The sequence below is a fragment of the Silene latifolia genome, chromosome X (genome assembly GCF_048544455.1).
Source record: "Silene latifolia isolate original U9 population chromosome X, ASM4854445v1, whole genome shotgun sequence".
NCBI classification, from domain to species: domain Eukaryota; kingdom Viridiplantae; phylum Streptophyta; class Magnoliopsida; order Caryophyllales; family Caryophyllaceae; genus Silene; species Silene latifolia.
The window spans coordinates 42,024,243-42,042,598 of NC_133537.1; the positions used below are offsets into that span (position 1 = coordinate 42,024,243).

Below are 18,356 nucleotides of genomic sequence, written 5' to 3' on the forward strand. Positions count from 1 at the left end.
CACATGTTATTGTGCTGTTATTCTGCTGTTATTGTGATGTTATTCCGGTATCACTTTGATTTTTTTTAATACTTTTGATTTTTTTACTTTTTTTTTTTACCACATGTTATTGTGCTGTTATTCTGGTGTTATCGTTATTCTGGTGTTATTGTGATGTTATTCCGGTATCACTCAGATTTTTTTTACTACTTTTGATTTTTTACCTTTTTTTTACCACATGTTATTGTGCTGTTATTCTGGTGTTATTGTTATTCTGGTGTTATTGTGATGTTATTCCGGTGTCATTTTGATTTTTTTTACTACTTTGATATTTTTACCCTTTTTTTACCACATGTTATTGTGCTGTTATTCTGGTGTTATTGTAATGTTATTCTGGTGTCGTTTTGATTTTTTTTTACTACTTTGATTTTTTTACCCTCTTTTTTAGCACATGTTATTGTGCTGTTATTCTGTTGTTGTTATTCTGGTGTTATTGTGATGTTATTCTGGTGTCATTTTGATGTTATTCCGGTGTCATTTTGATTTTTTTTGCACATGTTTTTGCAGTATCGGGTTATCGACCACTTTTATGTTACAACGACCGAAATGAGACCACAACAACCAATTCCAAAAACAAGTTTCAAACCCATACAAGTTGATGTTGCTGTCTCAATGTCTGTTAGCATTTACTCCGTATACATTAACCATTAACTATTGCAGATGGAGTGGGGTTAGCATGGCACATAGGTAGGGAAGTGGAAACAAGTGAAATCACTAAAATCACTGATTCCAGTACACTTAAAATAAAACCATCATATACTCTAATAGAATATCACTCATCTTTTCTGGAACAGATTGACAAACAAAAATGATGAAAAGAAATAATCACAAGCTCAACCTCATCATCAAAAGCTGCTTGATAGTCAATGCAAATAGTCACTTAGGCGCCTAAAATTTCAAGTTATACTGTATATACAAACAACAAACCAACTGGTCAAAAATGTAAACATGCCTGGAAATTTTTTTTATGTAAAAAATGAAAATATAAAAACTTTTAACCCGAATTTAACTTTATCACCTTCCTCGGGCCCAAAAAAATCCGCCTACTTCAAGCAAATCTAAACAATAATTATAACAATGCAATCAACTTATGACAATATAGTACACAAATTTTGAGTATCAGCATGCAATTTTGGACAAGCAGAGTAAGATAGGCATTCTCATGATAACCCAGACTAACCATCGCATGCACTGCTTGTTCACACTATTCTTTTTCCCCCAAATTTACAAAATCAACATCTTGATCCAGCCCAAATAAATTACTAACCGCACTAGCCTCCAAATCGATGTAACTTACCCGTATAATTCAGCTCGTCAAGACACCAATCTTCAGTCGAAGAATCGTCCCCATTCTCGAAAGAGGCACTGAAACTCCACCAATATTCTAGACAGTTACCATTCTCATATAGACTATCTTCCATACTTGACTGGGTTTCAGCATGTCCATTCAAGTCGTGTTTAGAATATTCAAAACCAGTATCGACCAAACCATGTAGAAACTTGAATATTAACGCTTCTGCTAAGCTAATCCGATAGGAAAAATTTGAAATGCCGTCTTCAGGCACCACAATAGCCCGAAGCAATTTCACAGCTTCAAACAAAACTTCACGGTTGAGAACCTGTCCTTCTAAAAACTTTCCGGCTTTTCTCGCCCTTACTGCTTGCATCATTCATTCAGACATTCAGTCAACAATGGCGCAACCTCTCACTAAGAAAGACGATGATCGCGATGCCGAAGGTAATCTCTCTTTACTGCATCCAATCTCTAATTTTTCATTATTCTGGAGTCTCGACAACAATTCAATCGACATTATAAACAATCTGTGATTCAGCAATTTGATCGGAATGTGGGTTCTACTTAATTAGGGTTTGAATTTCAATTGTGGAACAATTAATTGTAGAGTTCCCTAATTGTTGGTTAGATCTTGTGAATTTTATCGTGCGATTTCAGCGAATTGTGATGTAATTAGGATTTGGATAATGTTGTTGGTACAACTGATTTCTCGCCATTTTTGGGACTCGAAAAGGGAACCGTTCTTCAAATTGTTGTTAATTTTATTTTTATATTCAAATTGTTGAAATTTTTGTTTAATCTCAGTCGTTGGTTCCCTTGATCCAATGGTTGAAATTTTCCAAACTCACAACTCACCATAAGAAGCAAACTTACGAGATCCCGCCTCTATATATATATATATATATATATATATATATATATATATATATATATATATATATATATATATATATATATATATATATATATAGAATTAGGATCACATGAGTCCACCTTCAATTTTTGAGTCCGTGAGTCTCACTTTCAGCCGTCAGATTATAGCCACGGATGGCTGAGATCTGCGCGCTATAGGAAGGGTAGGATTGTCTTTTCACAGCTTATTATATATACTCCCTCCTCCTGCCTTTCTCTCATTCAATTTCTTTTTCCCTCTTTCTTCTCTCCCTCTCTCTAAAATTCAGCCGCCTCTGATTTGTTCTTCAGCTATTCGTCGTCGATTTTACAATCAATTGCTTCAATTTTACAATCAATCGCTTGCATTCTTCAGCTCTTCAACATCGTTTGGATTTTGCAATCAATCTAATCGGTTTTATTTTCTCCGTCTATCGTACTGCAATGTCAGGTATTTCTTCATGTATGATTACTTTAATTTTTGTATTTTCGTTTTGCCTTTTTGTCTCAATTCTTTAATTCTAGTAATTTTTCTGAGTTTTAATTAACTGTTGTTTAATTGTAATCTATTCTCCGTTTTAATTTATGTTTCAATCATCTCGTCTTACCTGATTTAGTGTTTTTTTTGTTTGAATATGTGAATTTTCAGTCATGTTTCCTTACTTTTATCAGCTTGATCATCTCATGTATATATTGCTCATCACTATTACAATTATCGCTTTATTTCGTCTTCTCTTTTTGCGTACTGTTTTGCATTCAATTGTCAATGATTGTTTTGTTTTTTGCATGCTTTTATTCAGATTTACATGTTAACAATTCTCTGCCTAACCTTATTGTTGTCGTTTGACCTAATTTTGTTTACCTACTTCATTTAGTTTAGTATCACAACATATCTTCATTAGTATCACTCGTACTGTTCACAGTATCCTAGTTTAAATTATAGTGATGTTATACTATATGTTTACCTATTTAGCGTATCACAATTTCTTTTTGACAATATCACATATCCTACACAATAGTATCATACACTAGAATATGTAACAATATATGCTTGTGTAAATTTATATCTAACAATACATGTTTTACTGTGGCTACTTAATGTACATCAGTATCATCCGGTATGCTTAATAGTATCACATGTTATCCTTAATAATATCACAGGCTGATTTATTCTAATTAACTTTTTCCTACTAGAATTTGTTCCATCACCCTGTTTTGAAGAGACTTCTTCTGCTTCTATTGTCCCTGCTTGTACTCCACAATGCATACAAGTTGATGATGTGCATGGTGGAAATCACCTTTCTTTGATTGTCACCCCTGGAGGTTCTGAGGGGTGGATACGGAATGTTGCCACTCAATTTACACCTAGAATAGGACAAAGTTTTGCTACCTTAGATGAGTGTATCGAATTTTATGAAACTTATGCGGACGCTTGCGGATTTGAACCAAGAAAGTCTTCAACTAAAAGATTTCGTGGTAGTGGTGATATAAAGACAAAACTGATTGTCTGTAATAGAGAAGGGTTTAGGGATACTCAGCCGAAAGTGTTACCATCTAATGGTGAAGGGGAGAAAAGGATCAAACCATATGATCCTAAGAAGACCAAGATTACTAGGATTGGTTGTAAGGCCAAGATTTTATTCAGATTTGTCCTCAAAGAAATTGACCAAGTGAAAGTCCCACTTTTTGTTGTTGATCAGTTTCATGCTGCCCATAATCACCTTCTTTGTCCACTAAAGTTTAGAGAATTTCAGAACAAATCCAGACATCTTAATTTACATCAGAAACAAACAATCATTGACAATTGCAAGGTGAATATCGGCCCAACGACTACTTTCAGGTCTTATAAGGAGTATGTTGATGGTTATCAAAATGTGGGAGCTTGTTTGACCGACTTTAAAAATTTTGGTAGGGAAGTCAAATGTTTTATCGGGCAGCGGGATGCTCAAATGTTCATAAATCAGCTTGAAGTGCTTTCTGAAACTAGGCCAGGGTTTTATTTTGCATATGAGGTTGATGCGAATAAGTGTTTGGTTCGTGTTATTTGGGCTGACGCAGAGGCACGTCGAAACTACTCACCATATGGTGAGGTGATGACATTTGACCCAACCTATTCAACCAATAGGTATGACATGAAATTCTGTCCTTTTACTGGTGTTGATCACCACAAGAAGTCGGTCACCTTTGCTGCTTCACTTTTGGGTCGGGAGAACGACCAGCATTTCATTTGGGTTTTTCAGAAATTCTTAGAATGTATGGGTGGAAAGGAACCCAATTGTTTATTTACCGACCAATGCCCGGCAATGAAAATTGCGATTCTGCTTTGTTTTTAAGGCTGCCCACCGTTAGTGCATGTGGCACATCATGCAGAAATTACCTGAAAAGGTAGGCACGACAGTGACCAAAGAGACAGATTTTTTAAGCCGTATAAATTCTATTATCTGGGATTCTGACCTAGAGCCTTTTGATTTTGAAGAGAAGTGGTCTGCATTGATCGAGGAGTTTCATCTGGAAGATAATGGATGGTTGATATATATGTTTAACAAGAGGCAACGTTGGATTCCGGCTTATTATCGGGACATTCCTCTTGGTTGTCTTCTCAGAACAACCCAACGTTCTGAGAGCATGAACAGCTTCTTCAAGCGGTTCGAGAATCCTCATGCACACTTGTGGAATTTTGGTTGCGCTTCCAAAGTGCTATGGATCAGCAAAGATACACCCAAAAGTCCCTTGATAGAGACAGTGATCTCTCTCTACCTGTAACCAAAACCATGCTTCATCTTGAGATTCATGCATCCACTGTGTACACACACGCACTCTTTTATGAATTCCAAAAGCAGTGTGTCTCTTCTTTGAATTCATGTAGCGCTGAAGATTCTTCAAGGGATTCCACTACAAGGTTTCTTGATGTTGAAGATGCAATATTGCGTACTACGTATACTGTAGCATTTAATCCCACAACTTTTGATGCAAAATGTTCATGTAAGATGTTTGAGAGGAAGGGATACATCTGCAAACACATTATTTGGATTTTATCAGGTAAAGGGGTTAGGAAGATACCTGAACAGTACCTTTTGAGTAGGTGGACAAAGAACACCAAGAAGATGCCTCTTTATGATGTGCACGGGCAGTTGATCGATGATTTTGATTCCTCAGATGTGAGTAAGCTGCAGATTTCAAATGTTTGGTCAGAGTTCTACTCAACACTGTCTCTGATAAAATCTCTGCCTGAAAATCACGTAACTGAACTGACTGATTTACTGAAGGCATTTAGACAGAAATTCAAGCCCGGCCCTGAAACAATGACCAAACAACAAGAGTTAGAGATGCTTCTTGGGGTTAAGTGTTCAGATGAGGTTCAGATATTACCACCAGTTAAATGCAAAAACAAGGGTAGTGGCAAGAGGTTGACCTCTAAGAAACAAATGTCCATTGAAAAGGCACAAAAGCCGAAAAGGTTTTGCAATAATTGTAAACAAATGGCACATCATGATAAGCGCAACTGCCCTAATCCAGCTGCTGAGACATCTGAGCACTCGGGTGATGATAATGAATCTGAAGTAAGTGATTTTGCTAACTAAATTCATTATTTCATTATGATTGATTTTTAATTTGTGTGTTTTTTGAGAAACAATATCACATGCACCTCTAAATAATATCATGCTGTATATGAAATAGTTTCACAAATATAAACGATTTATTATCATCCAATTTTGTCTTGTTGTGAAAGAATATCACCTGTACCTCTAAATAATATCATTACTCATTGTATACAATATCACAGTTACTTACATGTACAACATCTCTTTGAACTATTTCTTGTGTTCTTTGTTTTGCTTTTTTTGAGACTTCTTCACTTGCGGATGTTGATTGAGAGCTTGAGTACGTGCTGCTGAAGTCTATATTACTCGCGTAGACAATTTTTTCTTGTTACCCAATACATTATCAAAGTAGGAACATTGTTGTCTGTTTTTTTATTCTACATGGCCTCCTATTTTGTTGCTATTAATAAGATTTCGCTTTTGTGAAGACTTGATTGTAAACAATATCACGGTTACTAAACAACAATATCACTATTTCTTATAAATAATATCAGAGATACAGTACTTTTATGAAAGAAAATCCAATTGATTATGTTTGACCACCAATAGCGCAGCAATTTAAAAAAATAAGTATCACCTAATTAATATCAACCTGTCTCTATAACAATATCAAATCTCATAACAAAAAATATGACACATTTTTGTTATATTGGGATTTAATTTCTCTCTCGAATTTTAAAAATTCTGTTACACAATATCACCTTACTCCCACAACAATATCAGACTCTAAACCAAAAAATATCAACGAAAAAAGGATACTTAAATCCCTATTAATTTGTATAGTATGTTGAGAAACAATATCACACCAACTGAAGAAAAATATCACATCACACTTGAGACAATATCACACATTTTTGTGATATTGGGATTTAATTTCTCCCTAGAATTTTAAAAATTCTGTTACCCAATATCACCTTACTTACACAACAATATCAGACTCCAAACCAAAAAATATCACCGAAAAAAAGAATACTTAAATCCCTATTAATTTGTATAGTATGTTGAGAAACAATATCACACCAATTGAACAAAAATATCACATCACACTTGAGACAATATCACACATTTTTGTGATATTGGGATTTAATTTCTCTCTAGAATTTTAAAAATTCTGTTACACAATATCACCTTACTTACACAACAATATCAGATTCTAAACCAAAAAATATCAACGAAAAAAGGATACTTAAATCCCTATTAATTTGTATAGTATGTTGAGAAACAATATCACACCAATTGAAGAAATATATCACATCACACTTGAGACAATATCACACATTGCCAATACTTATATCAGATTCAAAAGAGAAGTGTCATAACTACTTTTGCAAACTTTAGCATCAATATTCTCACGCTGTTCAATTGTCCTACCAGCTTTAACAGCTTGAATTAATATTCAAAATGAATCTACCATTAGTTTCATTGTCCTACCAGCTTTACATCCATTTTTTTTAATTACATCTTTGTGCCAAAAATCTAATTCTAATACATCTTGAATCAGTCTCAATTGCCTCCTCTACCAACACCTCTTCCCCTGTCTCGATTCTTAGGATTTGCAACAGTCTTGAATCTTTTGTATGTCTTTATAAGTGGTTCTCCGTCATCTTCACCATCTTTTTGGCAATCATTGACTCTATAAACCAAATATGTTATAATTTATATAAGTTTTTTGTGTTCATCACCATTTTCTTTCTTTTTCAATTTTCCACATAAAACCAAATAAAAGCCAAGTAATGTAAAAGTCAGGTTATCGATTTTTGTACCTTTTCCGAAGAATGGGTATTTCTGTGTCAATGTTCTGTCTCCCACTACCATCGACCTTTCCTTTTGCAGTAACTTTTTCGTTTGTTATTACCTCCTCGACAGTTGTTTCCTTCTCGTGACTTTCTCCTTGTCCTTTCATTACCACACTTCTCTTTTGAAACATCGGCGTTTTTCCTCGTTTGTTTTAATGTCTTCAAGAGTTCCTCCTTGCCTTCTACAAACTCTTTAACCTTTTCCATCAATTCTGTCCTCTTCTAATTTATATCAGCTAAAAGCAATCTGCTTGCCATTTCGCTTGATGAGTAGCGCCTATACACTTTCGCGTTCAAGTCGGCTTCAAACAAGTGGCCCTCATACCGAATCATGTGCAACATTAAGAAGTTCCCAGTTCAGGTATTGTTTATCTCCTTCTTCTCGCCAATCAAAGGTGATGTTGGCAACATCAAACCCTATTATCTCTTGACTCTTTCCACCTTTTTTGCTTCTAGGTAGTCACTCATGTCATTAGCCTACAATTTTAAACAAAACCATTACTGACACTTGCACAAACAAAGTTATTTTTTCCAATGTTAATTTGGACCTCTCAACAAAACATACCACCAAATTTGCAATTTTGTGTGTTTTTGACTTCCTCCCAGTCATCGTACTCTGTATTGTCCAAGATTACTTCAATGGTCTCTGTTTTGAAATTTATACTGAGACACAAAAATAGTATTCTTTCCATAACATAGGAATAAAAATGAGATCTCTTTGCCGGGTTACATGGAACCGTGTTTCTTGTAATAAATTCATCCCATCTTTGCATAAATCTTGTCTTTATTCCTTTCTTTGTATTCAGTTCCTTCCACTATTGCGTCCTGTTGTGTGTGTAAATGTTAAAAAGCCGTATTCGTTTTAAGAGTCAATACATTTTATTGAAAGTGTGAATATAAATAAATCAAACTAAAACAAAAGCTTACCATGTGTTGAATTCTAAAAAACATTAAACTTGTATCACATTTTTCTGTGTGCTCAATGTGATTCAGAATTAACGCCCAACAATCAATCACTTTGCTATTGACATGCACATTTGGAAGCAATGACAAAATATCCTCTTTGACAAGGTTTTGATTATCACTGAAGCTGGCAACCAATCATTAAGACAAATGGTTCATATTAAAAATGGAGAATATTACAGACAATATCACTCCATACAAAATATAGTATCACATGCTTAAAGAAAAAGTATCACAAAAACATAGTAGCACTTAAGCTAGCAAAAACCTAACTGCTTGTTTAAAAAAAATGTATCACATTCAAATAACACCCTACTCTAAATATACTATCATAGCACAAATGAAAATGTATTAAAGATTAAAAAACATACTCTAAGGGGAAACTGTGGTCATCCAATAAGCAGTAATCAATCACTTCTTTCCTCTTGGTCAACATCTTTGCAAATTGTGATTTGTTAGCCCTCATAAACTTTGAGACGACCTCCAATTTAGGATCTGCCAATCCACAATTGTACGTGCTTCCTAGTCCATCTGATTTCCCTTTCCTTCTCGCTGCCCACGACTTTGCAGAATCATCTTCTACCATATCTACATAAATATAGTCTATGTTATTCATTGCATTGCATACCGACTATTAAAAATAAAAAAATTAGTAATGTACAAGATAGTGTTAACAAATGTAACCTTTTTTTTTTGGTTAGTTGCGTCTGAACATTCTTTTTAGAACCTTTTCTTTGTCTTGCTTTTTTTGTTTCCTTTTTGCCTTTCTTTCAACAATTTAGGAAAGAGTGTACGTTTGATGGCATTAAGGTTTTCCACCTTCCGGGACCGCACTCCTTTTTTATTTATATCACTCAAGACGAGTGTAGCTGCAATCTCCGCCCTATATAACTCCCTCTTCTTCTCATTGTCCAGTTCACAACTAAAACACTCACCAACGAAAAACATCATGTGAAACATCATGAATACACCACAGTCCAGGGTCAAGTCCTTCGTTTGCCAAGCAAAGGTCACATTTACCAAATCGTAGTCCTTTACTTTTAGCCCTCTTTCATAACCTTTACTGTTGATGTTTCACCATAGATACTACCCTGTACATGTTCATAGTAAACAACTATTCAATCTCGAATTGATGTAACAAAATCATTATATCATTAGTTTTTATTTTAAATATAGTACTTACAGCAATATGAGCCAGGTGTACATGCTCTTCGTCTTCGAAATTATCATATTTTCTGTTGTCCAAGTAGAACATGATTTCCCTCTTGAAATCAATACAAACACAAACATAGTGCTCTTCATAAAGCAAAGGTAAGAATACCTATGTTTTTCAGAAACAATATCAGAAACAATATCACAATTGACAAGTAACAATATCATAAAATATTTTAAATAATATCACATCTAAAATATGTAATTTAACTTCAACAATATCAGCACTAACTACTAACAATATCACATAATATACAAAACAGGGTCACAGCTAAAAGTAATTTAAATTAAATGTCTTACCATATCTGAAGTTAAATTCAAAGGTTCGTCATAAACAGTTGACCACGTATCCCATGAGACATACACATCTGCCTTAATTCTTGACACTTCATCAACATCATCTTCATCTGCTTTCAAGAGTTTTTCTAGATCACCATGTTGTTCAAAAGGACATTTTAATTAGTCTCAATGAGACATTTTTAAAGTACCTTATTTAAATAATGATAAACAAACAGTTTTTTTCCATACTGATTGGGCAAGGTTGTAAAAAATCCTTGTCGGCATGTTGTTGTCCTTTTGCGCCTTTTGAAACTTATTGAGCAATATTTCCCAAGACTCAATGACCACTTTGCTTCTATCATAGTTTCAGGCAAAAAAAGACTCAATATCGCTCTTTTGTATACAATGGAAAGTTCCAAAGTCACACAGACCACTTCTCTCGTAAAATTTTGCCAAAAAATTAACATATTAGATTGCCATATATAATATCACTATTATAATGTAATAATATCACACTGTTTGTAAAAGAATATCACAACTAAAATATTTTTAAAATTTTAAGGAACAATATCAAACACTCAGTTCTAAGAATATCATGTAGTATAGACAACAAGATTATCAAAAAGCTAGTATGGATCAGATTAAGTCATGTCCGAAATATTAAAAAAATTGATGAAGAGGGACTTACGACTTGTTAATTTTATGATCGTTAAGAAAGCAATAATCCATGACCTCCTTTCGATGCTTCAACACATTCTCAAATAAATGGCTGTTTTTAAACATGAATTCCGAAACAAGCTGAGCATCCTTTTCCGGCAAACCACAATCAAAAGTACAGCCCAAATTATGAGGTATCATATTTGCTGACGAAGGTACTTCTTTGCTCGTGTGCAGCAAATACTCATTGATGCTTATCATTCTTTTTTCTGGCAATTGAACATTTGTTACAACCTCCTTCAATTGAGTCACGACACTGTTATCCTCATTCCTTTTCCGTGTCTCTGTTCCACTGCCCTCTGGATGAGCTTTTTCACTATTCAACTCCACTTCTCTTTCATCCTCAACAGTTTTTTCCGCCTCTGTTCCACTTCCCTCCATATGAGCTTTGTCACTATACAACTGCACTTCAATTTCATCCTTAGCAGCGCCCATTTCTCCCAAACCAACATTTGAAACACCCTCTTTTAATTGTGTTGCCACATTGTTATTCTCATTAGTTTTATCGGCCTCTTCATCAATGCCTTTCTTATTTGTTGTATCAGCATTACTAATTATCCCCTCACCAACAGCCCTTGTTACTCCTAAACCAACTTTTGAAATAAATTCATCCAAATTTGAATCCATATAATTACCCAGCTCATCATGTTGGACTCCTTCATCATCACTGTTCAATTTTGTAACATCATTATTTTCCTTCTCTTGTTGGTTATTATTGCACTCCAAATCATCATCACTGAGTAGTTCTTTATCCGTACATCCGTCATATACCCTGTTCAACTCTTTGTACTGCATCTTCAACAACTCAGTCCATACATCAAACGTTGCACCCTTGTTTTGCCTTCGCTTTTCATATGACCTGGCTATGGCATAGTCCATGAACTTGTGAAAGCTTTGATCTTTAAGGAAAGGCTGTGTTGGGGATATGGGAGGAATTGCAGCTTGATTTGTTGTTGTAAATTTATCATTATTACAAGCGTCTTCTCCAAAGAACATCTTCTTCAAAGAACATCTTGTTCAAGAAAGATCTTCTTCAAAGAACGGCTTCATTATCACCGTCTTTCCTCGCACCAGGTTGTCTAGATGTACTTGGTTCATGCATTGGATTCCTCGGTTTCATATTGATGAGCTCTCTCATGTTATGTACATATCTTGAATAGAACAACTCATTGTCCCTCTTCATGCGGAGATAAATTTCATGAGCACTCTGCCAAATGACATAGTCAATAAAATATCAGAAGCCATTTACAAAATATAGGTGGACTCAAAAAATATATCACTCCAAGTAAACAACAATATCACACTAAGTAAACAACAATATCACACTGTTGTTAAAATAAAATAAAATATCAGAAGCCATTTTAAAATTAGGCAGTTTGCTATTGTTAAATGATATCACTCCAAGTAAACAACAATATCACACTAAGTAAACAACAATATCACACTGTTGTTAAAACAAAATAAATGATATCACTCCAAGTAAACAACAATATCACTCCAAGTAAACAACAATATCACTCTAAGTAAACAACAATATCAGTCTTAGTAAACAACAATATCACACTTTTAAAGAAAACAATATAAAAGTAAAAGTGGTTTTAAAAAACCTTATCCAGGTTTGTTCTTTTGACAAGGAATATAACAACAGTTGAAGAACAATATCATACTATAAGCAACATAATATCACAGTTTTGCAGTAACATAATATTAAAAATTCCAAGAAACCAGGAAGGCATTAATCCTTACATCCATTGCTCTTGCTCTAATCTGATTGTCAGTCTCAACACCGGCAGGTAATTTAACCATCATGTACCCCTGTTTTGTTTCCGTTCCAGCATCAGGTTCATGATCGGAGCTCTGCGTTAGTCTCAACTCTGGTTCTTCTGGAAAATACATATGTTAGTTTTACAAACCATTTTTCAAAGTAATTTACATTGAAAATAAATCAAAGAGGATTGTTTTATACCTTGTTGTTGTTGGCAGATTGGGTACTCAATCTTGGATACTGGTGCATTTCCCAACGATTTTGTACTCTTCTCATCATCAACCCTCTTCGACAGTGATGCATCATCCCAATGTTTGATAAGTGGTAGAGTGTGTGGCAAAATATCTCCCTTAAAATTAAATCTATGGAAATATGCTATCATAAGAACTACTATACACCCAGTTATAGTAGACCTTGAACGTTCTTTGCACACTCTAATATCACAACCATCTCTTCAAAGACATAAGCACACCAATCGTACTTTCTAATGCTACTGACATTCACAACTGCCTTAACCAGTTTCAGATCAAGAGTTTTATTAGAAGATGGTGCAAGGAAAACAGACATGCTGTACATTACGAACAACCTCTTAAAGTCATCATCAGCATTATTACAAGCCATCAACCAGTCGTGCACTTGTTTCACCATAATTGGAGCAGAAGTACTCTCCAACCCAAACTTTATCCTCCATGCATTTTTCAACTTGTTGTTCTCCACGGTAGTTTTAGTTCCTGGGATTACGAGCTCTACTGGGTTCACCACCTCTAGGAAGTTGAAAGATGTCGTGGACGTCATGTTTTGTCAATATAAAATCCCACTTCTTGGTTTTAAACATGTTGCACGATATCAAACGCCTTTAAAAGTAAGTTCATAATTCCATGTGGTATTTGTGTTAACTTCAGCTCTAACAAACCACCAAACCCTATCTCCCTCACAGCCTGTTTTTGTTCTACATGTAGGTTATTAATCAGCTCAACCAATTGTTTTGGCCTACACTTCGTCTGCAATGTAGTGACTTCTTCTTTTTGACCTCAGGTTGCTCCACAAGTTCATTTTGTATCACCGGTTCTATTTCCTGGTTCCCTTCCTTTGACTTCTTCGTTGATCTTTGTTCAACTCCATCGTTTGTTGCTAGAGGCCTCTTTTTACAACGTGTTCTTATTATACTTCGTGAAACAACCAAGTCCATTTTGCTCGAAGATGAGTTTCTGCATTTAAACATAGCACAATATTTAGAATTACTAACAATCAAATATCACAACTATTTTGTAAAAGTATCAACACACATTTACATAATCAATAGTTAACAAAAATTTATCATAATCCAGTATGACAAATCTAAAAATCAAAAAATTATACTAAAAACCGCAGAAATTGAAGAAAATGAGTAACGATTGTAGACTGAACTATGTTTGTGAGAATTATATTAAAAATTGCAGAAATTATGATGTGCAAGTGCAAGTGCAAGTATATTTCATCAACCGCATCACTGTATCATCAAACAACTTCAATTCTATATTATGAGACTGTAATTTGTAAGTCTTAAGCATTATGAATCCCTAATTTTCATAATTAAACAATGTCAAACCCTAAAATCGCGATCAAACAACATTTTACACTAATTTTCCCGATTAAAAACAAGTAAAACATCTAGTAAACAACTACATTGATAATTAATCGTTTAAAATCGTCAACTACATCATAGTACTCTACATTCAAGTGCTGTATACGCAATTAAATTCGTGTAATTCAATGTACATACTATAATTTTGGACAATATCAACATGTATACACAATTCAATACCATATAAGTTGAATTAAAACCGCAGAAATTGAAGAAAATGAGTAACGATTGTACCTCAACTATACTTGTAAGAATTATACTAAAAATTGCAGAAATATATTGACCGAACAATGCTAGATTATTGATTTTCAGTTGGAATCGTCTTCAATTTTGGATGTTCTTCCGCATTTCAGTGAGATTTTTAGAGAGATTTGGGGATTTTTACTTATTTTGAATTTTTTTACCTAAATTTGAAATTTTAGAGAGAGAGTGAAAAGTGAAAAATTAACCGTTGGGAACGTTTTTGGTTGTGAATAATAGGCGTGATATTGTGTTGTACAGTCTCTGATACAATTTTGGCCTCACGGGACTCAAAAATATAGGTGGACTCACTGGATCCCGCCATATAGAATTAGGATCACATGAGTCCACCTTCAATTTTTGAGTCCGTGAGTCTCACTTTCAGCCGTCAGATTATAGCCACGGATGGCTGAGATCTGCGCGCTATAGGAAGGGTAGGATTGTCTTTTCACAGCTTATTATATATACTCCCTCCTCCCGCCTTTTTCTCATTCAATTTCTTTTTCCCTTTTTTCTCTCTCTCTCTAAAATTCAGCCGCCTCTGATTTGTTCTTCAGCTCTTCGTCGTCGATTTTACAATCAATTGCTTCAATTTTACAATCAATCGCTTGAATTCTTCAGCTCTTCAACATCGTTTGGATTTTGCAATCAATCTAATCGGTTTTATTTTCTCCGTCTACCGTACTGCAATGTCAGGTATTTCTTCATGTATGATTACTTTAATTTTTGTATTTTAGTTTTGCCTTTTTGTCTCAATTCTTTAATTCTAGTAATTTTTTTGAGTTTTAATTAACTGTTGTTTAATTGTAATCTGTTCTCCGTTTTAATTTATGTTTCAATCATCTCGTCTTACCTGATTTAGTGTTTTTTTTGTTTGAATATGTGAATTTCAGTCATGTTTCCTTACTTTTATCATCTTGATCATCTCATGTATATATTGCTCATCACTATTACAATTATCGCTTTATTTCGTCTTCTCTTTTTGCGTACTGTTTTGCATTCAATTGTCAATGATTGTTTTGTTTTTTGCATGCTTTTATTCAGATTTACATGTTAACAATTCTCTGCCTAACCTTATTGTTGTCGTTTAACCTAATTTTGTTTACCTACTTCATTTAGTTTAGTATCACAACATATCTTCATTAGTATCACTCGTACTGTTCACAGTATCCTAGTTTAAATTATAGTGATGTTATACTATATGTTTACCTATTTAGCGTATCACAATTTCTTTTTGACAATATCACATATCCTTCACAATAGTATCATACACTAGAATATCTAACAATATATGCTTGTGTAAATTTATATCTAACAATACATGTTTTACTGTGGCTACTTTATGTACATCAGTATCATCCGGTATGCTTAATAGTATCACATGTTATCCTTAATAATATCACAGGCTGATTTATTCTAATTAACTTTTTCCTACTAGAATTTGTTCCATCACCCTGTTTTGAAGAGACTTCTTCTGCTTTTATTGTCCCTGCTTGTACTCCACAATGCATACAAGTTGATGATGTGCATGGTGGAAATCACCTTTCTTTGATTGTCACCCTGGAGGTTCCGAGGAGTGGATACGGAATGTTGCCACTCAATTTACACCTAGAATAGGACAAAGTTTTGCTACCTTAGATGAGTGTATCGAAATTTATGAAACTTATGCGGACGCTTGCGGATTTGAACCAAGAAAGTCTTCAACTAAAAGATTTCGTGGTAGTGGTGATATAAAGACAAAACTGATTGTCTGTAATAGAGAAGGGTTTAGGGGTACTCAGCCGAAAGTGTTACCATCTAATGGTGAAGAGGAGAAAAGGATCAAACCATATGATCCTAAGAAGACCAAGATTACTAGGATTGGTTGTAAGGCCAAGATTTTATTCAGATTTGTCCTCAAAGAAATTGACCAAGTTAAAGTCCCACTTTTTGTTGTTGATCGTTTTCATGTCGCCCATAATCACCTTCTTTGTCCACTAAAGTATAAAGAATTTCAGAACAAATCCAGACATCTTAATTTACATCGAAATCAAACAATCATTGACAATTGCAAGGTGAATATCGCCCAACGACTACTTTCGTGTCTTATAAGGAGTATGTTGATGGTTATCAAAATGTGGGAACTTGTTTGACCGACTTTAAAAATTTTGGTAGGGAAGATAAATGTTTTATCGGGCAGCGGGATGCTCAAATGTTCATAAATCAGCTTGAAGTGCTTTTCAAACTAGGCCAGGGTTTTATTTTGCATATGAGGTTGATGCGAATAAGTGTTTGGTTCGTGTTATTTGGGCTGACGCAGAGGCACGTCGAAACTACTCACTATATGGTGAGGTGATGACATTTGACCCAACCTATTCAACCAATAGGTATGACATGAAATTCTGTCCTTTTTCGGTGTTGATCACCACAAGAAGTCGGTCACCTTTGTCGCTTCACTTTTGGTCGGGAGAACGACCAAAGCATTTCATTTGGGTTTTTCGTAAATTCTTAGAATGTATGGGTGGAAAGGAACCCAATTGTTTATTTACCGACCAATGCCCGGCAATGAAAATTGCAAAGGCTCTGCTGTTTTTAAGATCACGCCCACCGTTATTGCATGTGGCACATCATGCAGAAATTACCCGAAAAGGTAGGCACGACAGTGACCAAAGAGACAGATTTTGTAAGCCGTATGAATTCTATTGTCCGGGATTCGACCTAGAGCCTTTTGATTTTGAAGAGAAGTGGTCCGCATTGATCGAGGAGTTTCATCGGAAGATAATGGATGGTTGACATATATGTTTAACAAGAGGCAATGTTGGATTTAGGCTTATTATCGTGACATTCCTCTTGGTTGTCTTCTCGTAACAACCCAACGTTCGAGAGCATGAACAGCCTTCTTCAAGCGGTTCGAGAATCCTCGCAGCACACTTGTGGAATTTTGGTTGCGCTTCCAAAGTGCTATGGATCAGCAAAGATACACCCAAAAGTCCCTTGATAGAGACAGTGATCTCTCTCTACCAGTAACCAAAACCATGCTTCATCTTGAGATTCATGCATCCACTGTGTACACACACGCACTCTTTTATGAATTCCAAAAGCAGTGTGTCTCTTCTTTGAATTCATGTAGCGCTGGAGATTCTTCAAGGGATTCCACTACAAGGTTTCTTGATGTTGAAGATGCAATATTGCGTACTACGTATATCGTAGCATTTAATCCCACAACTTTTGATGCAAAATGTTCATGTAAGATGTTTGAGAGGAAGGGATACATCTGCAAACACATTATTTGGATTTTATCAGGTAAAGGGGTTAGGAAGATACCCGAACAAGTACCTTTTGAGTAGGTGGACAAAGAACACCAAGAAGATGCCTCTTTATGATGTGCACGGGCAGTTGATCGATGATTTTGATTCCTCGGATGTGAGTAAGTCTGCAGATTTCAAATGTTTGGTCGAGTTCTACTCAACACTGTCTCTCGATAAAATCTCTCGCCTGAAAATCACGAATCGAATCGACTGATTTATCAAGGCATTTAGACAGAAATTCAAGCCCGACCCTGAAACAATGACCAAACAACAAGAGTTAGAGATGCTTCTTGGGGTTAAGTGTTTAGATGAGGTTCAGATATTACCACCAGTTAAATGCAAAAACAAGGGTAGTGGCAAGAGGTTGACCTCTAAGAAACAAATGTCCATTGAAAAGGCACAAAAGCCGAAAAGGTTTTGCAATAATTGTAAACAAATGGCACATCATGATAAACGAATCGCCTCTAATCCATTTCTTTGAGACATCTGAGCACTCGGGTGATGATAATGAATCTGATGTAAGTGATTTTGCTAACTAAATTCATTATTTCATTATGATTGATTTTTAATTTGTGTGTTTTTTGAGAAACAATATCACATGCACCTCTAAATAATATCATGCTGTATATGAAATAGTTTCACAAATA

At 34.9% G+C, this 18,356-nt stretch overlaps 2 protein-coding genes across 2 annotated transcripts; both read left to right on the forward strand.

Moving 5' to 3' along the window:
* Positions 1 to 4,995: 4,995 nt before the first annotated feature.
* On the forward strand, positions 4,996 to 6,316 carry LOC141621863 (uncharacterized). The gene is made up of 2 exons (XM_074438031.1): positions 4,996 to 5,784; positions 6,072 to 6,316. Exons 1-2 carry the CDS (start codon positions 4,996 to 4,998, stop codon positions 6,096 to 6,098), a joined length of 816 nt encoding a protein of 271 aa, XP_074294132.1. The 3' UTR covers positions 6,099 to 6,316.
* An 11,048-nt stretch (positions 6,317 to 17,364) lies between these two features.
* On the forward strand, positions 17,365 to 17,748 carry LOC141617249 (protein FAR1-RELATED SEQUENCE 2-like). The gene has a single exon (XM_074434432.1). The coding sequence runs from the start codon at positions 17,365 to 17,367 to the stop codon at positions 17,746 to 17,748; it is 384 nt and encodes a 127-aa protein (XP_074290533.1).
* Positions 17,749 to 18,356: the final 608 nt, after the last annotated feature.